Raw genomic sequence first — 17189 nt, 5'->3', positions numbered from 1 at the left:
CGGGCACAGTGCCATCGATGACTGAGAGGTGCTGAGGGGCTGGACTGTGGGCAGAGCAAGACAAGGGATGGTACCCATGTCCAAATGGCACCCAGGGCATGTGTCATACCTGCCATTCCTGCCATACCTTAGATAGGTCACAGCATTGCAGGAAGAGTCAAATGTCAGATAACTGCATAGGAATAATTGTGCTTTCAGATTTCCAGCATGCATGTTTTAATGTAAGAATGGGAGAACACCAAGAATGGGAGAACATGCTGTCTAATTTGCCTTTTGGTATCACTAAATAATGAGTGAGATGCTACAAGAAACCACTGATTAAGCACAAGTGAGCATTTGATGTCGAATCTTCATACATTTATTCTGCAGTGTGTGTGTGTGTGTGTGGGGGGGGGGTGTTCTTGGGATATTAGTCTTTTTAGATACCAGTGTGTAACTGTTTATGCTTTGCTATCTTGAGGTTACAAAGTTCATGATAAAGCACAACTATGAGCAAAACATGCATGCTTTATACCTTTTCTTAATGTAAACATTTTATTATAATGAAGGAATTAAATATTTGAATAGGCAGTTAGGTTTCTTTGCAAAAGCCCATAGCAAGGTACAAAGAACAGGGTTTTTAAAAAAATAAATATCCCCTCTGGGTATTGTACAATCTTAATTTTAAGACTGAGCAAACAAATGTATGTACTTTAAACCAGCTTCTGATACAATGTGTTGATTTACCAGCCAGTAAATGTAGACATACAGCTTTAATTCTTGACTTGGAGGGGCATTTTTGTTTCTACTTGAGGGGTTTCTTGGTACTGATATGCAGCAGGGGGCAAGATTTTCCTACATTATGGCCATGCAAGTGTCAAACTCATTTGTCTTCATGAGATGTTTATTTTAAAAATGGAGATTTACAATGTAACAGCAGCCACGATAAAACAATATTCCTTTCTGAGTGTTTTTTTAATCCCTCCACCCCTGAAAGAACAGATAAAGTGTCATATCAGTCGATATTAACACCAGTTTTCACAGAAGTTGGGTCTTATCTTGTTTCAAGAGAAATACACAAACTTTTTAATAATAATACCATAGGAAATACAACATCCTGTGTGGCTTCATGAGCTGGTTCATAATGTCTTCTGTAAACTCTGAGGCCAAGGTCCTGCATACTTTCCATATGGTGTAGTTAGTACAATGTCTCTGTTGAGTGTTCAGTGCAAAGTCATTTTATTAGGTATCAGCACTAATTTGTTCCTGCTTTCATTGTCCATTTTTAGGTGTGTTGGTTATGGAAAATGCAAAGTCAGCTGAAAAGAAAATATTCTGAAGGTCTCAAAAAGTCACATTTTAGATAATACTTGTGCAACACTTTCTATACTTAGCATTACCTGAAGAAAATGCTGGAAATCATATACTGTCCCTAAATACTTGTCTAATGGTAGTGATTGAATCTGGCAAGGAAAATTGCCCTTACTTAAATGAACAACACCCCATATGTTCACTACTTTTTTTTCCCCAATCCTAGTATGAAGAAGGAAAAAAGCGAAGAAAGCCAAACTATAGCAGCGTTGATCTTTCAGAGGTTGAATGGGAAGACAGGGATGATGTGGTAAGTGAGTCAGAGCCTGTAAGAAATCTCTGTCACATTCATTATAGGTAGCAAATGTTGTTCTTGAGAACAGAAAATCACATTACATCCCAAAGTTATTTATAACTTATATTTTATTGGCTCTTTCTTATACAAACATGTACTTGCTTTCCCCTCACACTCTTCAGAGACATAAACCCATGTGTTGCTTTTGATTACTAATGGAATCATCCACACTCCCAGTCCATGTGGGGTGGTAGTTACTGTAGTGCCTCATAACAAGCCACATTTCTTTTGCCCTGTTTGAATCCTAGTGCTGTTTTCATTTATTTGTTGCTGCTGTTCATCAATAGTGTGGGGAAGGGAAGGGGCTAAAGAAGGGAAAAAAGAACCCACTGTTGTAAGGCAGAACCTATAGGGTCTTGGTAAATCAGGGACAATGAGGATGCAGGCAAAGCATATAGAGTCCACAGCACTACTGAAAGAAATATATTCTAGCAGGAGTGCTGTAGTAGCGGGTTGGACTTGTATGGAGGAAGCTGGAGTTCAAAATATTCAGCTGTCCAGATCAGTTTGTGGCTGTTTGAGTAAGAATCACAGGCTGGGGAGTGGGAATTAGATGAGGGAGTCTCACACATTCTGAGTTTTTCAAAGTTATCACCAATATGATGGTTAATTAGAAAACTGTGTTAAATAATTTGGATAATTTGCTGCTGAGGGAAGACTTATCATGGCTCCATCAGTAGGGTTGCCAATGAAGTCAGCCATAGGATGAATGAGGAGCTGCTTCCGGGGTGCCATCTCTTCAGAGATAAAGTAGGGTCATCATTTTAAAATGCACAAAAGCATCAACAGCCAGTTCTGGCTACAGCCCATTCAGTAACAGTAAGAGGTCAAATCAAAATGGAAAATGTTCATCAAATTTAGGGGTGTTTCCAGCTTTCAAAAATTCTGGTATTTTAACTTGAAATTCCCATTTTGTTTTTGCATTTCCCTTGTGCACATCTGTATTTTTAAGCCATTTTCCATTTCCTTGTTCCAATTTTCCCTATTCTATAAATGTATGTTTAATTATTGTTGTTAAAAATTGTGAATAACTGGTGTAAAAATGCTGCAAAACAAGCAAATAAAATAAAATAAACCAGCAGTAGCGAAAATGAGAAAAATGAAAAGGCTCACAGAATACACCAAGGAATGAAAATAATCAATTTTGCCTTGATGTTCTGTCTCTGAAGAAGCTTGCTTTTTTTCTTACATTACGGTTACTGATGCCACAACTGAAAAGAACAACACAAGAGTTTAGGGAGTGGTCTTAGTCCAAACCACAGATTTCAAAAGTGGAGGAAAATCTTAGAACTGTCTATCTAACACCTTATTTTAGGCATGTTCTAATCTCTGCTGTTCAGTGCTTTCTGTCCAAAGCCATGTTTGTTCCTTAGCCATGTAATCTGTGTTTCTGCCATTCCCTTCCATGCCATTCTTCGCCATGTCATTTTTTCCAGAAATTTTTTTTCAAAAGCTTTCATTATGGTTATAGACTAACCTTTGCCTGGTCTTTCCATTACTTCCCCCATAAACCTGATTGGACCTTCCTTGTGTTTAAATGCTCCACAGGGTCCTAGCGACCACTTCCCCCACTTCTGATTCTCTATTAGCCTTAGAGAATCTTATCTAAGTGCCACATTCATCAAAACTATTATTGCCTGCACTTTGAAAAAAGAGTATTTATATTGTCCCGGATGTCTATTAACAAAACTTGCATTGCATTGGGCATTTTGTTTCCTTCAGCAGGAAATGAAAGGAAAATGGTGGGCCCAACTTTACAAAAAGGTAAGTCTTGCTAGTAGCCATTTGGGGCAATAAAAATATTCTTTTTTTTCAAAGTTCGATGTTAAACAGTGCAGGCAATAATGGTTTTGGTGAAAGCAGTGGTTAAATAAGATTCTCTAAGGCTAAAAGTGAATCGGAACTATTTTGACCAGTGGAAACAGAATCCTTTCATTACCACCAACAATGTACAACTGCACTGTCATCTTTCCCTGAGACAGTGTATAATACATGCTAACTGTCCTTAATTAAATCGTAACTTTCCAGGTGTGCTCCTTTCAGTTATTGTTAATTAGCTTTTCCTTTAATGTCTGAACTGACTGAAATCATGCTTGCATATCCACATTTTCATAGATCTTTCCTCTTCTCAAATATGATCAGTACATTAGAATGCATCTCTCCATCCAAAGTACGCTCATTTTGGAGTGGTTTTGAATATATCAGTGGAAGTCTACTACATTTATCATGGCATGTATTTCTAAAAACTGGTATTCATCTCATATGTCTGTCTCTAGAGTACTGTCAGTGTTCTGGTATGGCCACTTCTTAATCTTTTTTTTTCTAACTAAAATTTAGATTTGGATGTTCTTGAAAAATATTTATCTATAGCCTTCTACACTTGATTTGTGAATAATGAAACAGTTAAGCAAAGCTGAACTTTTCTGTTGGTCAGTTCTTTTCTTATCAGAAGCCAGACTGCCTGTTTTTCTAAGACAGTCATGTGATTTCTCTACATAAATACCTTCCACCAGATTTTACTTTCTTTTCTGCATTTTCTACCAACAGCTTTATTCCCTGAGGAGCATTCTGATCTTTTTAAGCAATTTAATTCAGGTTCATTTTAAAATTAGATTTCAAGTGGAATTCTTCAGTTGTGGAATTCAGATATTACAAGTGCCAAAGTTCCCTGAAAAGTCCCCCAAACTCTCACCAGAATTTCCAGGGTTTTTGTTTAATCAGTTCCATGTAACGTTTGTTACATTAAGCTGCATAGGAGAAAAATGGAAAGAGATGCAGTCATACCAAGAATATGGGAAGCATTCTTTCCACGACATCCAGTTAGCTTAAAATCTGGGTAAGGGAACCAGTACTCAACACTGCATACTTAGTGTTACTGATTACATCCTCCTTCTCTAAAAGAGTACCTTAATTCCATTTTTCTGAGCCAGTTCCAAATGGAATTTGGCAGTCTTGAAACGTCTGGAGAAAATCTACCATTGACTTCTATGAAACCAAAGAAGCTGCAATCAGGAGTCTTGTTCAGGAGGACATTTTCTGCCCCCTTCCCAGACCTTATTATTTCTACAGGAAAGAATACTCCTTTCCTGTACAGCTCCCACAATGGCAAAATGAGAGAGAACATTTGATTCATGTTTTAGACCTTACCTTGGGGATACGTGCGTGTGTGTGTTTGTAGATAATGTCCAAACTGTTTCTGTTTTTGAGATTTGTCAAAGAAAATCCAACTCCTTGCTGAAAAGAAGGATGGTCAAAATAAGGATGTGGGTTTGGGTCACATCTTGTTTGCCAATAGCAAACAGAATCAAATTTTTAACAAACAATTCATCAACCGTTCATGGCTGTTCAACAGCATGTTTCACCATATTCCTTCCTAATTGTGTGGTGCTGTGCAATTGCCTTTTCAGGCAGCCATGGCCACAATTTTACCCACATTGCCACCAATTTTGAAAATGAGTCATTGTTATTGGTGCTACTGTCAACAAGAATTCTAAAGATCTATTGCTATGGGTTCTAAAGTCCCAGTTTTCATTTGTTTTTTTTTAAAGTTAGGTTCTAGTTGCCTGCACTTTCTCCCTTATGACTTGGCAGCAAAAGAGCTGACTTAAAAGAGGACTGATTTTAAAAAAGAAAGGTAGAACTTCTGATATAGTTTGAAACAATAATTACTATACACAAAGACAGAAATACATAAATGCCTGTGTGTGTGTATGTGTGTTTTCATACACTATTGGCTTACTGAGTAGATGCAACCATAGTTAATTCAGTGCAAAATTGTATATGTATAAATGCTGTTCTCCAAACAAAAAAAACCACTTGGTATTCTAAGTAGTTTTTAGTTAATAGATAAAATAAGATAAACTTTAATCTCATTGTGCACGCACAACAAAAATGTAATAATAGCTGCTTTGATGAGCAGCTGTTTGCATATGTATAACTTTGGGGGGGGTGTGTGTGTGTGATTGGATCATAACTGATAACCACATTTGAACGCCGTCATTTTTACTATTGAACACATTCAATGCAAAATACCAGCATTCCTAGTTCTATAGTAGTGTATAGTGAAAACAAAAACAGATTTCTTCACAAGGTTCAAGGCAAGACTATTTAACATTCCACTCCAAATGAATATCTCCTGTTACTCAGGATCTGATTTTTAATAGTGATTAAGCATCTGATTTTTATTAACCTTGAAGGGAACTGAATCTAAAGGGTTAGACTGTACTTCATTGAGCATAGACAGTGCCTGAAAAATCACTGCTGCACTGAAGAACTGTAGTTTAATATGGGTAGTTTAAGATGTTGGCCCGCAGTAGAAAAGCATAATTTGAGTCTAGAGGCACCTTAAAGAGATTTCCAGGATATAAGCTTTTGAGAGTCAAAGCTCCCTTCACCAAAGTATCTGTCCTTGGTATCTGATGAAGTGAGCTTTGACACTTCCCAGCTTGTACCTTGGAAATATTAATGTTCTTTAAAGAGCCACTGAGCTCAAATCTACATTATGTACTGTTTAATCTTGTTTGTTTATCTTGTTCATTACTTAACATCATGATATTGTAAGCATGATAATTAAAACACTGGTTCAGTTGGAATACGATGCCATCAATATGCCAGTGACTTCCAATTCTATGTCTCTTTTTTCATCAAGATCTGGATTTAGAGTTGAGTTGTGAATCAATACCTGGATTCAGTTATAGACTGGACACACTGATGGGTGGGATTTTCCAGATCTCCAGAGCTGAGAGCAGGCTAATTTTCTGTCCAAATGGTCACATGAAAGGAGGCAGGGAGAGCACTCCTCCCACAGTTCTCTCTTTGCCACTGTGGAGAGAGGAATTGTTTCACTGAGTGCTTCAACTTACCTCAGAATCCTTTGGTTTTTTGACAATGTTGTTTTTCTAGAATCATTCCAAATGAGACACTAAGATGACTCAGAACAATAGGCAAGAAGAATGCCTCTTCTGCCTCAGATTCATGCCTGTCTTGCTGCCTTTTCACTCCAAAGGCCAGACATGAATGAGCTTTGAAATTTAAGGTTGCTCTTTGGAAAAAGTCTCCCACTTCAAGGAATACTCCCTCTAGTAACTCTTCAAAGAGCACATGTACAGCCTTTTCAGTGTCTGCACATTTTGGTCCCCTGCCCCCCTGCCCCCCACTTCCTGCTCTGCGGACCCAGCTGAACTTCCCCTGCCTTGCTCCCCAGTCTGGTTGTGCTCACTTGCCCAGTCCACCCCATGCTCAGTCACCCAACTTGCCCTGTGCTCAGTCACTTAGGTGGGATTTTCCAGATCTCCATTCTCAGTTGCCCAGTCAGCCCACGCTGCTTGCCCATCATTCACCCACCCTGCCCCACACTCACTCACCTGGCCGCCCTGCTCCACACTTACCTGGCCTGCCATTTGCTCACCTGGCCCAGTCCATGCTATTTGCCCACCACTCACCTAGCCCTCCCCGTACTTACTCATCCTGCCCAACCCGCATTCACGCAGCCCAGTTTGTGCCACTTCAGGTTGAGGGGGAGTCACCTGGGCCCATGGAAATGCCCCTAAGGGTGGATGGGAGCTGGGAAAAGAATGAAGGGCAACAGGAAATGGGATTACCGAGCACTGCTGTGAGCCTTGATCCTACTGTTGAAGCACCACCACTGCACTCCCTTCATTCCAGGAGGTGTGTTTGCATTTCCCTGGCTGCTGCTTGCCTTGAATGACTTGAGAAGGTGAAAGTTCTCTGCTCTGAACTTTGTAATTGTTGAACAACTTTAATTAAAATGTTTGGTTTTAATGGTTTAAGAAAGTTTTTTGCTAGGTATGTTTTTAGTTTGTTATTTTCTTGGTGGCCTTGATGAAGGCAGGAAAGCAGGGTATAAAGGTTGCAAGTAAATTAAAAAAAGCATGAGGAATTAGGAGGATTGAGAGTTAGAATGCAATAGTCATGGTGTTTCTAGTTGCATGCCACATAATGGAGGCATTATTTTCTCTTTTAAGGGCAGCTTCTAATTGTGATTTCAGAGTTTGACAGGAGCCTGTTGTGATTTGCCATACTAAGTCCTATTGTTAAAGGAGGGGGAAACCATGATTTATTTGACAATGGTATGCCTGTAAACGTGAGGAAAACAACACATAAATAGAAGAGGAAAAGACAGAAGGGAAGAAACTTTCCTCACATGATGGGGGAGGGGGAGGAAGAAGAAAAAAGAAAAATAGTCCACTTTCCTATGGTGGGGGTAGTGAAGGAGAAACAAAGAAATATGTAAAGGAAGGCGTAATTTCTGACCACAGTGAGTTAAGAGAGACGATGGAAATAGGAAAGAATAAACATTTGTTTTAATATAAAACAAGATATGTGCATAACATAAAGCAAATTACAAAGTCTTATTTTTTTTATCAGTGTCCTTGTCTTTGCTTCCAAAGTGTATTTTCTTGGCAGAAGATCATAAAACTGAGTAAAGGAAACAACAGTTTCTCTTGCTTCTTAAGCATAAGAATACAATCCATCCAGATAATGGATTTAAGCCTTCCAATATAGTTGGCTGTAGAAAGTGAATTGTATCTTCCTAATAACATTACATCTCTATATTTAGTGATTTGTCTGCAAAATCAGTACCTTCCATGCAAGTGTGTGTTCCAATTATTCCTATTTACCAGGGACAGTTTCTATGTTTGGTTTCCTGTGTCTGGTGTGTGGCTGCCAGCCCTGGCTTGGGATATTCCCAGAGATTTGGTGAGGGTAGCTCAAAATGTGATATCACAGAGGTTGCCCTTGGAAGCTGCCATTGTTTTCCCAGGAGAACTGATCTCTATTATCTGGAGACAGCTGGTATTCCAGGAGAACTCCAGGCCTCACCTGGAAGTTGACAACCCTACTTCTCAACGTATTTTTGGCTTTCAAGGTTGTTCTGGTAAAATATTGCTGGTGTCAGGCCAGTGGCTAGAACTGTCATTCCTGGGGTTCAGCTGTCTCCCATAGACTCTAGGAATAGCATCTTGGAATGGAGAGTGAAAGTATCTTGTCGTTAATGCCCATGCCTGTAAATCTAGTGACCCATATTGGTTTTTTATTTAGAATATTTCTATTTTGCTTCTGTAGAGTCCAAACCAAGCAATGCACTTCTTGCCACTTCCTACTCTGCAGCTGCTGAGGTAAATTTTTGACCCGGTAAACTATAGTTTGCCAATTCTTTTAATAAATCAAATGAACACCTTTTTGACCTTTCAAGTGATGGAGGATTTTATTGAACAAACAAATAAATTATACAGCAAGCAAGGTAGATTTTAGCAAGGTGTGGAGCCTGGGTGGGAAGTTCCTTGGTATGTCGATTGGCGGCCTTATTTTCATCTGTGAAATGTTGTCACAAGGTTTGCCCTAGACTTTAGGAAAGATCCTGGAGGATGTCATGGAGGCAGTGGAATATGCTGCCTCAAAGGGTGGTGGAGTGTCCTTCTTTGGAGTTTTTCAAATGGAAACTGTCAGTCAGGAGTGCTTTGGCCGTCAGTCAGGAGTGCTTTGATTGTATATTCCTGCATGGCAGGGAGTTGGACTGGATGGCCACCAGTCAACTCACCACCAGTCAACTCACTCCACCCTTTTTTGAACAAGGATTTTATTCTAGATCGTTCCTCGTTGGGTGGTAAGAGGCCTATCCTAAACCTCAGATGTCTTAATACTTTTTAAACATTCCTAATATTTATTTATTTATTTATTTATTTATTTATTTATTTATTTATTTATTTATTTATTTATTTATTTAATTGGACTTCTATACCGCCCATCCCCGAAGGGCTCTGGGCGGTGCACAACATATGAGAATACAATATAAAAGCAAGTAAACAATTAAAAGCAGCGATAAAAATTTACAAAACTGTAATTCTAATTATATAAAAGCTCAGTGGGTTAAAATGGCGTCCAGCATTCCAATAATAAAAATCCCTCCCCCTCAGAAAGGGAGGCATGGTGAGTCTCAGTTGGTAACAGGTGGCCCAGATGTCAAGGGCCTAGGAAGGGGGCACCATTAGCGGCTGGATCCTCCAAAGGCCCGGCGGAACAGCTCCGTCTTACAGGCCCTGCGGAATTCCCCAAGGTCCCGCAGGGCCCGGACCGCTGGAGGGAGAGCGTTCCACCAGGCTGGGGCCAGAGCCGTAAAGGCCCTGGCCCGTGTGGAGGCCAGCCGCATCACCGCGGGGCCAGGGACCACCAGTAGATTGGCCTCCGCCGATCGGAGAGGCCATACAGGGACATATGGGGTGATGCGGTCTCGAAGATACGATGGTCCCAGGCCGCGTATGGCCTTAAAGGTCAACACCAGCACCTTGAAGATGATCCGGAACTCTACTGGAAGCCAGTGCAGCTGACGTAGTATAAGCTGGATGTGTTCCCAGGTGGCGCCACCTGTCAGCAAACGCGCCGCTGCATGCTGGACCAGTTTCAATCTCCGGATCAAATGCAAGGGAAGGCCCGCGTAGAGCGAGTTACAATAGTCTAATCTGGAGATGACCGTTGCATGGATCACTGAGGCTAAGTCTGTTCGGGAGAGGAAGGGAGCCAGCCGCCGGGCTTGACGGAGATGGAAAAAGGCAGCCCGGGTTGTATGGGCCACCTGGGTCTCCATTGGAAGAGACAAATCCAGGTGGACCCCCAGGCTGCGAACGGAGGGGGTCGGCGCCAATGTGACCCGCTCCCACACCGGCGGCTGGAAAGTCCCGCCCCCCCCTCACGGCCAAGCCAGAGGATCTCCGTCTTCGATGGATTCAGTTTTAACCTGCTCTGTCGCAACCAACCAGCGACCGCCTCCAAACAGTGCTGTAGAGCCACAGGGGCGGCGGCTGCTCCCCCCTCCATCAACAGAATGAGCTGTGTGTCATCAGCGTACTGATGGCAAATCAGCCCAAAACTCTGTACCAGCTGAGCAAGGGGTCGCATATAGATATTAAATAACAGCGGGGACAGTAATGCCCTGAAGTGCAGCTGCACTGAAGCGGGCACTCCGGGAGGCCTGGTCCCCGCACCTCACTTGCTGATTCCGGCCCCGGGAAGCTTGAGGTTATCCATTGAAGGACAGTGCCCCGCACTCCGGAGGCTGACCAGGCGGTGGGCCAAAAGGTGCGTGATCGACCACATCGAACGCTGCGGTGAGATCTAACAACACCAGCAGTGCCGATCCGCCTACGGTCCAAGCTGAATACGGGCGTGTCTGTGACTGCGGCGAGAACTGATCTCCGTCCCATGCCCAGCAGAAGCGGCGGACTGGAAGGGTCAAAGCCGATGTGTCATCCAGAAAGCCTTGAAGCTGCTCCAGCACCACTCTCTCAATTACCTTCCCCAGAAGCGAAGATTCGAGGCGAGGCGGCAATGGCCAGATCTCCTGGATCTAACGATGGTCTTTTAAGAGTGGGTGGACCACTGCCTCCCTTCAACCCATCCGGGAAGATTCCTTGCTCAAGGGAACCATTGATTATACTCAACAGATGGGGTGCAGTAGCTCCGCCCGGCAGGTTTTTACAAGCCAGGACGGGACACGGATCCAGAGGACAGGTAGTAGGTCTAACAGCAGCTAAGGCTCTGTCAGCAAGCGGCTTCAGAGAGCAGGAAAACTGGGTCAAAGAAGGACCGAAGACGGCAAGGGAGTCTCCAGTTAAGCTAATTGTAGCAAACGTGGACGGAAGGTCGTGGCGGAGCGACGCGATCTTATCCGCAAAAAAGCTCATAAATGCCTCACAGCTGATGCTCAATTGAGAATTTAAAGATCTCTCCGATAGGGAGGTCAGCGACCGAATTATGCGAAACAATTGTGCTGAAGTAGAGCTGGCGGATCGCGAGGGAGGAGAAGAAGGCCCTCTTCACCTCCTTTGTCGCCATCTCATAGGCTTTCATAAGCGTCCTATAGGATGTTCGCGCAGCCTCGTCACGAGATTTCCTCCACACTCGCTCAAGACGTCTAAGCCTCCGCTTCATATGGCGCAGCTCCTCTGTATACCATGGAGCGCGCCGGGAGCGGGGGCGTACAGGGCGCCGGGGAGCAACCACTTCGATGGCATCGGAGAGTCGGGAGTTCCAATCCTCCACCTGCTCATCGAGTGTGCCGGCAGGTTCAGGGTCCCGTAGAGCATTCAGGAAACCAAGTGGATCCATGAGTCTCCGCGGGCGGGCATAAATTAGCCCGTCGCCTAGACGGGGGTGGTGCAACAAGTCCACCCGGACCTTCAGGGCATAGTGGTCGGACCATGGCACTCTATCAATAGAGGATACGACCAGGTTTATCCCCGACCCGAAGATCAAATCCAGCGTGTGCCCGGCCTCATGGGTGGGGCCAGAATTTATCAGGGAGAGGCCTAGCGTCGCCATGGATGACACCAGGTCCGCGCCCGCCATACATGAGGCGGCGTCGCCATGGACGTTGAAGTCCCCCAGAACAATAAGTCTGGGGAACCGCAACGCCCAGTCCGCTACCACCTCCAGCAGCCGTGGCAGGCTGTCTCCCGGTGCGCTAGGCGACCGGTACACTAGGAGAACAGCCAACCTCTCCGAGGCCAACCACTCCAGGCCGACACACTCCATACCGGTGACCTCCGGGATGGGGGCTGCCCTAAAGGGGATAGACTCACGGATGAACAATGCCACTCCGCCCCCCCGGCCCTGAGTTCGTGATCGGTGAAGACACGCGAAACCCGGGGGCGCGACCTCGCCCAAGGCGACGGTCTCACCTTCGCGCACCCAGGTTTCGGTGATGCACGACAGGTCCACCTGCTGGGCTCCAATAAAATCTTGAAGCACCGTGGTCTTATTATTGATGGACCTGGCGTTAATTAGCACCAAAGACGAAGCAGAGTGCCCCTGATCCCAACCACCATAGTTTCTCGGGATAGGTCGGAGGTCAGAAGGCAAACGAGCGTAATTATTTCTCATGTGTCTTCTATCATACGGCCACCGCCTACCGCAATATCTACCCTGTCCCAATAATACAGGGATCCCCAGCCCCGGAATTGGTGCCCTCATGACTCTACCAACCTCCCTTCTATCTAAAAAGCCTGACTAATATGCCCAATTCAACTAACTACCTTAATCTATCTAGCCTATCTAGTCTTAATCTATCTAGCCTTAAGCTAAATTCGCTATAATACTGATATTAATGTAATCCTAATGGGCTACACACAGATATATTGTAAATACAATTCCAATAAGCTACCCACAGTTTAAATACAATCTACAATCAATCAATATCTATCAATGATAGTAATGTCAGTCAATATAGTCTGGTAGCACCTAGGTTACCAGCAGCCAAATCGGGGGGTTGGAGAGGGGGATGCAGATTGAAAACACTAGATGGTGGTAAGGGAACCAATCCTTAAGGAGTGTCGTTGTCGCCTGGGCTCCCGGTGGGATCGGTGGAACAGATGTTAGAGGTTTCACTATGGTGGAATTTCTATTGTACAAGCGAGGGGTCCGGGGCTCGCACCACCCGAGCCAGCCGCATAGGTATGAGGCTAGAAAAATGCTACAGGGGGGAGGTTTGAGATTGTAATCCAAATGGCAACCAAGAAGCCTCTGCCACTGACTGCTCCGGTTAGCTCTGAAATAGCGGGTTCTGCATATAGAAAAAAGTCTCCCAGAACGTGACCCACCCAGCTCTCTCACAGCTGGTTTGCACATCCTAAAGGGGATGATGATGTTATCATATGCCCATATTTCAGCAATTCCCCACTGTGCCACTAGCCCTCCAGGTAGGTTCCACCGTCCGCTCCACTGAGAGCATCTGGTTTCCCAGTCCGTTGCTAAGGTCCGTTGCTGGTACTCACAAGACCAGAGGAACTGGATCAGCCCCTGTTGCTGCAAGATAGTATCTGGGGCTGTGTCTCTAAAACTCAAGATTATATTAACGGTACCATTCCTGCAATGCTGGAATTGGCCACCAGGCCAGGTGCTCTGCTGCCACCTGTGGCGAAGGGCGGAACTGCTCCTGCTGTGCCCGATGTTGTTGTGCTGCGAAAGGCCTCGCGGAGGTTCCCGGCTGCGGCTGATGACGTCCGCTTTGGAAAAAGTCTCCCACTTCAAGGAATACTCCCTCTAGTAACTCTTCAAAGAGCACATGTACAGCCATTTCAGTGTCTGCACATGTTGGTCCCCTGCCCCCCTTCCCCCCACTTCCTGCTCTGCGGACCCAGCTGAACTTCCCCTGCCTTGCTCCCCAGTCTGGTTGTGCTCACTTGCCCAGTCCACCCCATGCTCAGTCACCCAACTTGCCCTGTGCTCAATCACTTAGGTGGGATTTTCCAGATCTCCATTCTCAGTTGCCCAGTCAGCCCACGCTGCTTGCCCATCATTCACCCACCCTGCCCCACACTCACTCACCTGGCTGCCCTGCTCCACACTTACCTGGCCTGCCATTTGCTCACCTGGCCCAGTCCATGCTATTTGCCCACCACTCACCTAGCCCGGTTGCGGCTGATGACGTCCGCGCTGGAAAAGTGGGGGTGTCTCTGCCCCGGCCCCCTGCGCCGGCCTCGGCTCTCAGGCGCCACGCCACACCGCACTCCGGGATAATAGGTTCAGGATTCCATTTCAGACATCCTCTCCTTATTGTCACAAGACATTTGGTTTGCACTCCTTGCTCTAAAGTACACCTATTTTCACAAATCCTTCATAAATCCCATAGAAAGTTTCTAAGGTGTCAGTATGTGGATTTCTTCTTACAGAAGGCTTATCTGTCACATAAACAGTTCAAGGCCATTCAATCTTTAGTCTTTAGTTTTTCTCAAGAGAACTAAAATATGCAGAAAATATTTTAAAATCTGGATTTCTTTTTTTAAATCCCTGGAGAAATTGGATGAGGTATTGTCAAAGGCTTTCATGGCCGGATTCAACTGGTTGTTTTGGGTTTTCCAGGCTGTGTGCCCGTGGTCTGGTAGATCTTGTTCCTAACATAGGAACAAGATCTGCCAGATCATGGCCACGCAGCCCGGAAAACCCACAACAACCAATTGGATGAGGATTTGTTAGCTTTTGCAATAGACTGCCTGTTAGAAAGAGAGATTGTGATTGTATAAATCTGATAAAAATCTAAAAGAACACAGCTAAAGATGGCTGCCTAGTGCTTAAAGTGCCAGCAAGAATGAATTGCCAGCCTGTTTTCTGTTGATAATGAAGCCAGCATGGTGTAGTGGTGAAGAGTGGTGAACTCTAATCTGGAGAACCCTGTTTGATTCCCGGCCCCTCCACATGCAGCCTGCTGGGTGACCTTGGACTAGTCACAGTTCTTTCTGAACTCTCTCAGCCCCACCTCCCTTACAGAGTGTCTGTTGTAGGAAGAGCAAGGGAAGCTTCTTTGAGCCTCCTTCAGAGGTAGAGAAAAGTAGGGTATTTTAAAAAACCCTTTTCAAAGTTTTTTCTTCTTCATTCCCAGGGACTTTCCCAAGTATGTTAAAACTCCAGTTAAAAAAATGGTTTCACTGTTGTAAGCATAATGGAGGCCTTTCAGGACTGATAACAATTATTAATGATATTTAAAAATTCTTTCATAATAAAAAATTATCTTTTCTATGAGGCCTTTAGCATAACCCTTTAACCCCACCACTGAAATAAGAACAAAGTTCATGCAACTAAAATGAAGACCTGTTCTCCTCTTGTTTTGTCTTTCTTTTCTTCTTCTTCCTTTCTCTTTGTTGTTTCCCTGATGATAAATTTTGTAAGTCCCCTGGGGCAGAGATCTGTGCTGTTATACCTGTAATGCAATATAAACACTGGCATTGTATGAACAGATAATTTTTATTTTTTAAAAAATCATCATAACTTCTTAAGTAAGCTGAGGCTGAAAGAAGTATACACTCATATCAGCATGAACTATAGCAAGGCAGCAAAGCAGAAGTCTACGCACTACAAGAAAAAACGGTGCTACAAAGCCAAGAACTATATTCACAGGGTAAAAAAAAACCCAATTCCCACATGCATACTTGATCTTAAAAGCTACGAGGGTTTTGGAGGCCCTTTTTGTAAATCTGCGACTTGCCTGAGGGCTGTGTGCAGAGTGGGTCTTGGAATACTGCAGGTCCTGAAATGGAGAAAAATGAGAAACATGTTAAAGATAAATGGAGCAGTTCTTTAAACGTTAGAAAGTAGATTGGTAATTAAGACCAGCTCTCCAAGTCCAAAACCACAAAAAGTTAAAAAGGGAAAATATTTCCAGAATTGCCTATTACACATTGGGCTAAAAAAAAAAAAGCCCATAGTAAAATATATGTTTTATTTTATACATGCCTCCAGCGAAAAATTATTCTTTTACGCTCGCTGGCTGAAGAGTAAGATTGTTAACTCAAATCTGGATGGCCAAGAATTAAATTTAAAGAGCTGCAAACATTGCAGTTTTCAGCAGGTCAGCCATGCTCAAATTCTTCACAAAAATAAAAACAGATATTTTTACTTACAAGCTTTGGCAGCTCCTCCCCTTCCATGCCCACTCTCTCCAAGAAATCCAGCACAGAGCTTCAGGGGACAATGTCTGCAAATTGTCATGGGGAAAACAGGGTCCTCATTGTCAGTTTCAGATTCAGGAATGCAGATCATTCCTAAGAATAGTCTGCGTTGTCCTCAACCTCAGTATTGTTCATTTCTGCTCCCTCTTTTTCCAAATATAGTATTATTTATTCTATAAAGCATACATTAAGAAAACCTGTTAATTAAAAAGCCTCTGTAAAAAAAAAATCACTTTCTGCTTAAATCTGCCCTGGCTTTTTGTCAGGTAAGCTACTCTGGGGAGGGGGATTCACATTTGAAGCATTACAGGACTGTATTATACCGAAGTAGAAGCAGCAATGTAGGCAAGCCACACAAGAAAAATTTGTGTTCTGCTATTATAATTCGTAAAAATCCCACTTCTGATAAAATCCAGGTATTTTGTCCACTCCATCTGAAATTTGGCACAAAGAATCTAGCTTGTCGGGGTATAATCCTGCTAGATGTCAGATGTAAACATAAGAACATAAGAAAGTGCCTGCTGTATCAGACCAGAGTCCATCTAGTCCAGCACTCTGCTACTTGCAGTGGCGCACCAGATGCCTTTGGGAACTCACATGCAGGATGTGAAAGCAATGGCCTGCTGCTGCTGCTGCTCCCGAGCGCCTGGTCTGCTAAGGCATTTGCAATCTCAGGTCAAGGAGAATCAAGATTGGTAGCCATAGATCAATTTCTCCTCCATAAATCTATCCAGGTTAGTGGCCATCACCACCTCCTGTGGCAGCATATTCCAAACACCAATCATGTGTTGCGTGAAGAAATGTTTCCTTTTATTAGTCCCAATTCTTCCCCTCAGCATTTTCAATGTATGCCTCCTGGTTCTAGTATTGTGAGAAAGAGAGAAACATTTCTCTCTGTCAACATTTTCTACCCCATGCATAATTTTATAGACTTCAACCATATCCCCCCTCAGACGTCTCCTCTCCAAACTAAAGAGTCCCAAACATTGCAGCCTCTCCTCATAAGGAAGGTGCTCTAGTCCCTCACTCATCCTCGTTGCCCTTCTTCACTTTTTCTATCTCTTCGATATCCTTTTTGAGATGTG

At 43.7% G+C, this 17189-nt stretch overlaps 1 protein-coding gene across 5 annotated transcripts in view; it reads left to right on the top strand.

The window, feature by feature from the left end:
- Positions 1 to 17189, top strand: part of CACNA2D3 (calcium voltage-gated channel auxiliary subunit alpha2delta 3) — a 707732-nt gene that overhangs the window by 555700 nt on the left and 134843 nt on the right. For 4 of the 5 annotated variants that reach the window (XM_048490851.1, XM_048490852.1, XM_048490849.1 and 1 more), the window contains one exon: positions 1517 to 1600. The exons of the other annotated variant lie outside the window; for it this stretch is intronic. In XM_048490851.1, the coding sequence (XP_048346808.1) occupies positions 1517 to 1600 (84 nt within the window). The remainder of the gene's footprint in view (positions 1 to 1516; positions 1601 to 17189) is intronic. 5 annotated transcript variants of the gene reach the window in all.

The sequence above is a fragment of the Sphaerodactylus townsendi genome, linkage group LG03 (assembly GCF_021028975.2).
Source record: "Sphaerodactylus townsendi isolate TG3544 linkage group LG03, MPM_Stown_v2.3, whole genome shotgun sequence".
In the NCBI taxonomy this organism is placed as follows: Eukaryota; Metazoa; Chordata; class Lepidosauria; order Squamata; family Sphaerodactylidae; genus Sphaerodactylus; species Sphaerodactylus townsendi.
The sequence above is the reverse complement of the archived record's forward strand: the minus strand, read 5'-3'. Positions and strand labels throughout refer to the sequence as shown.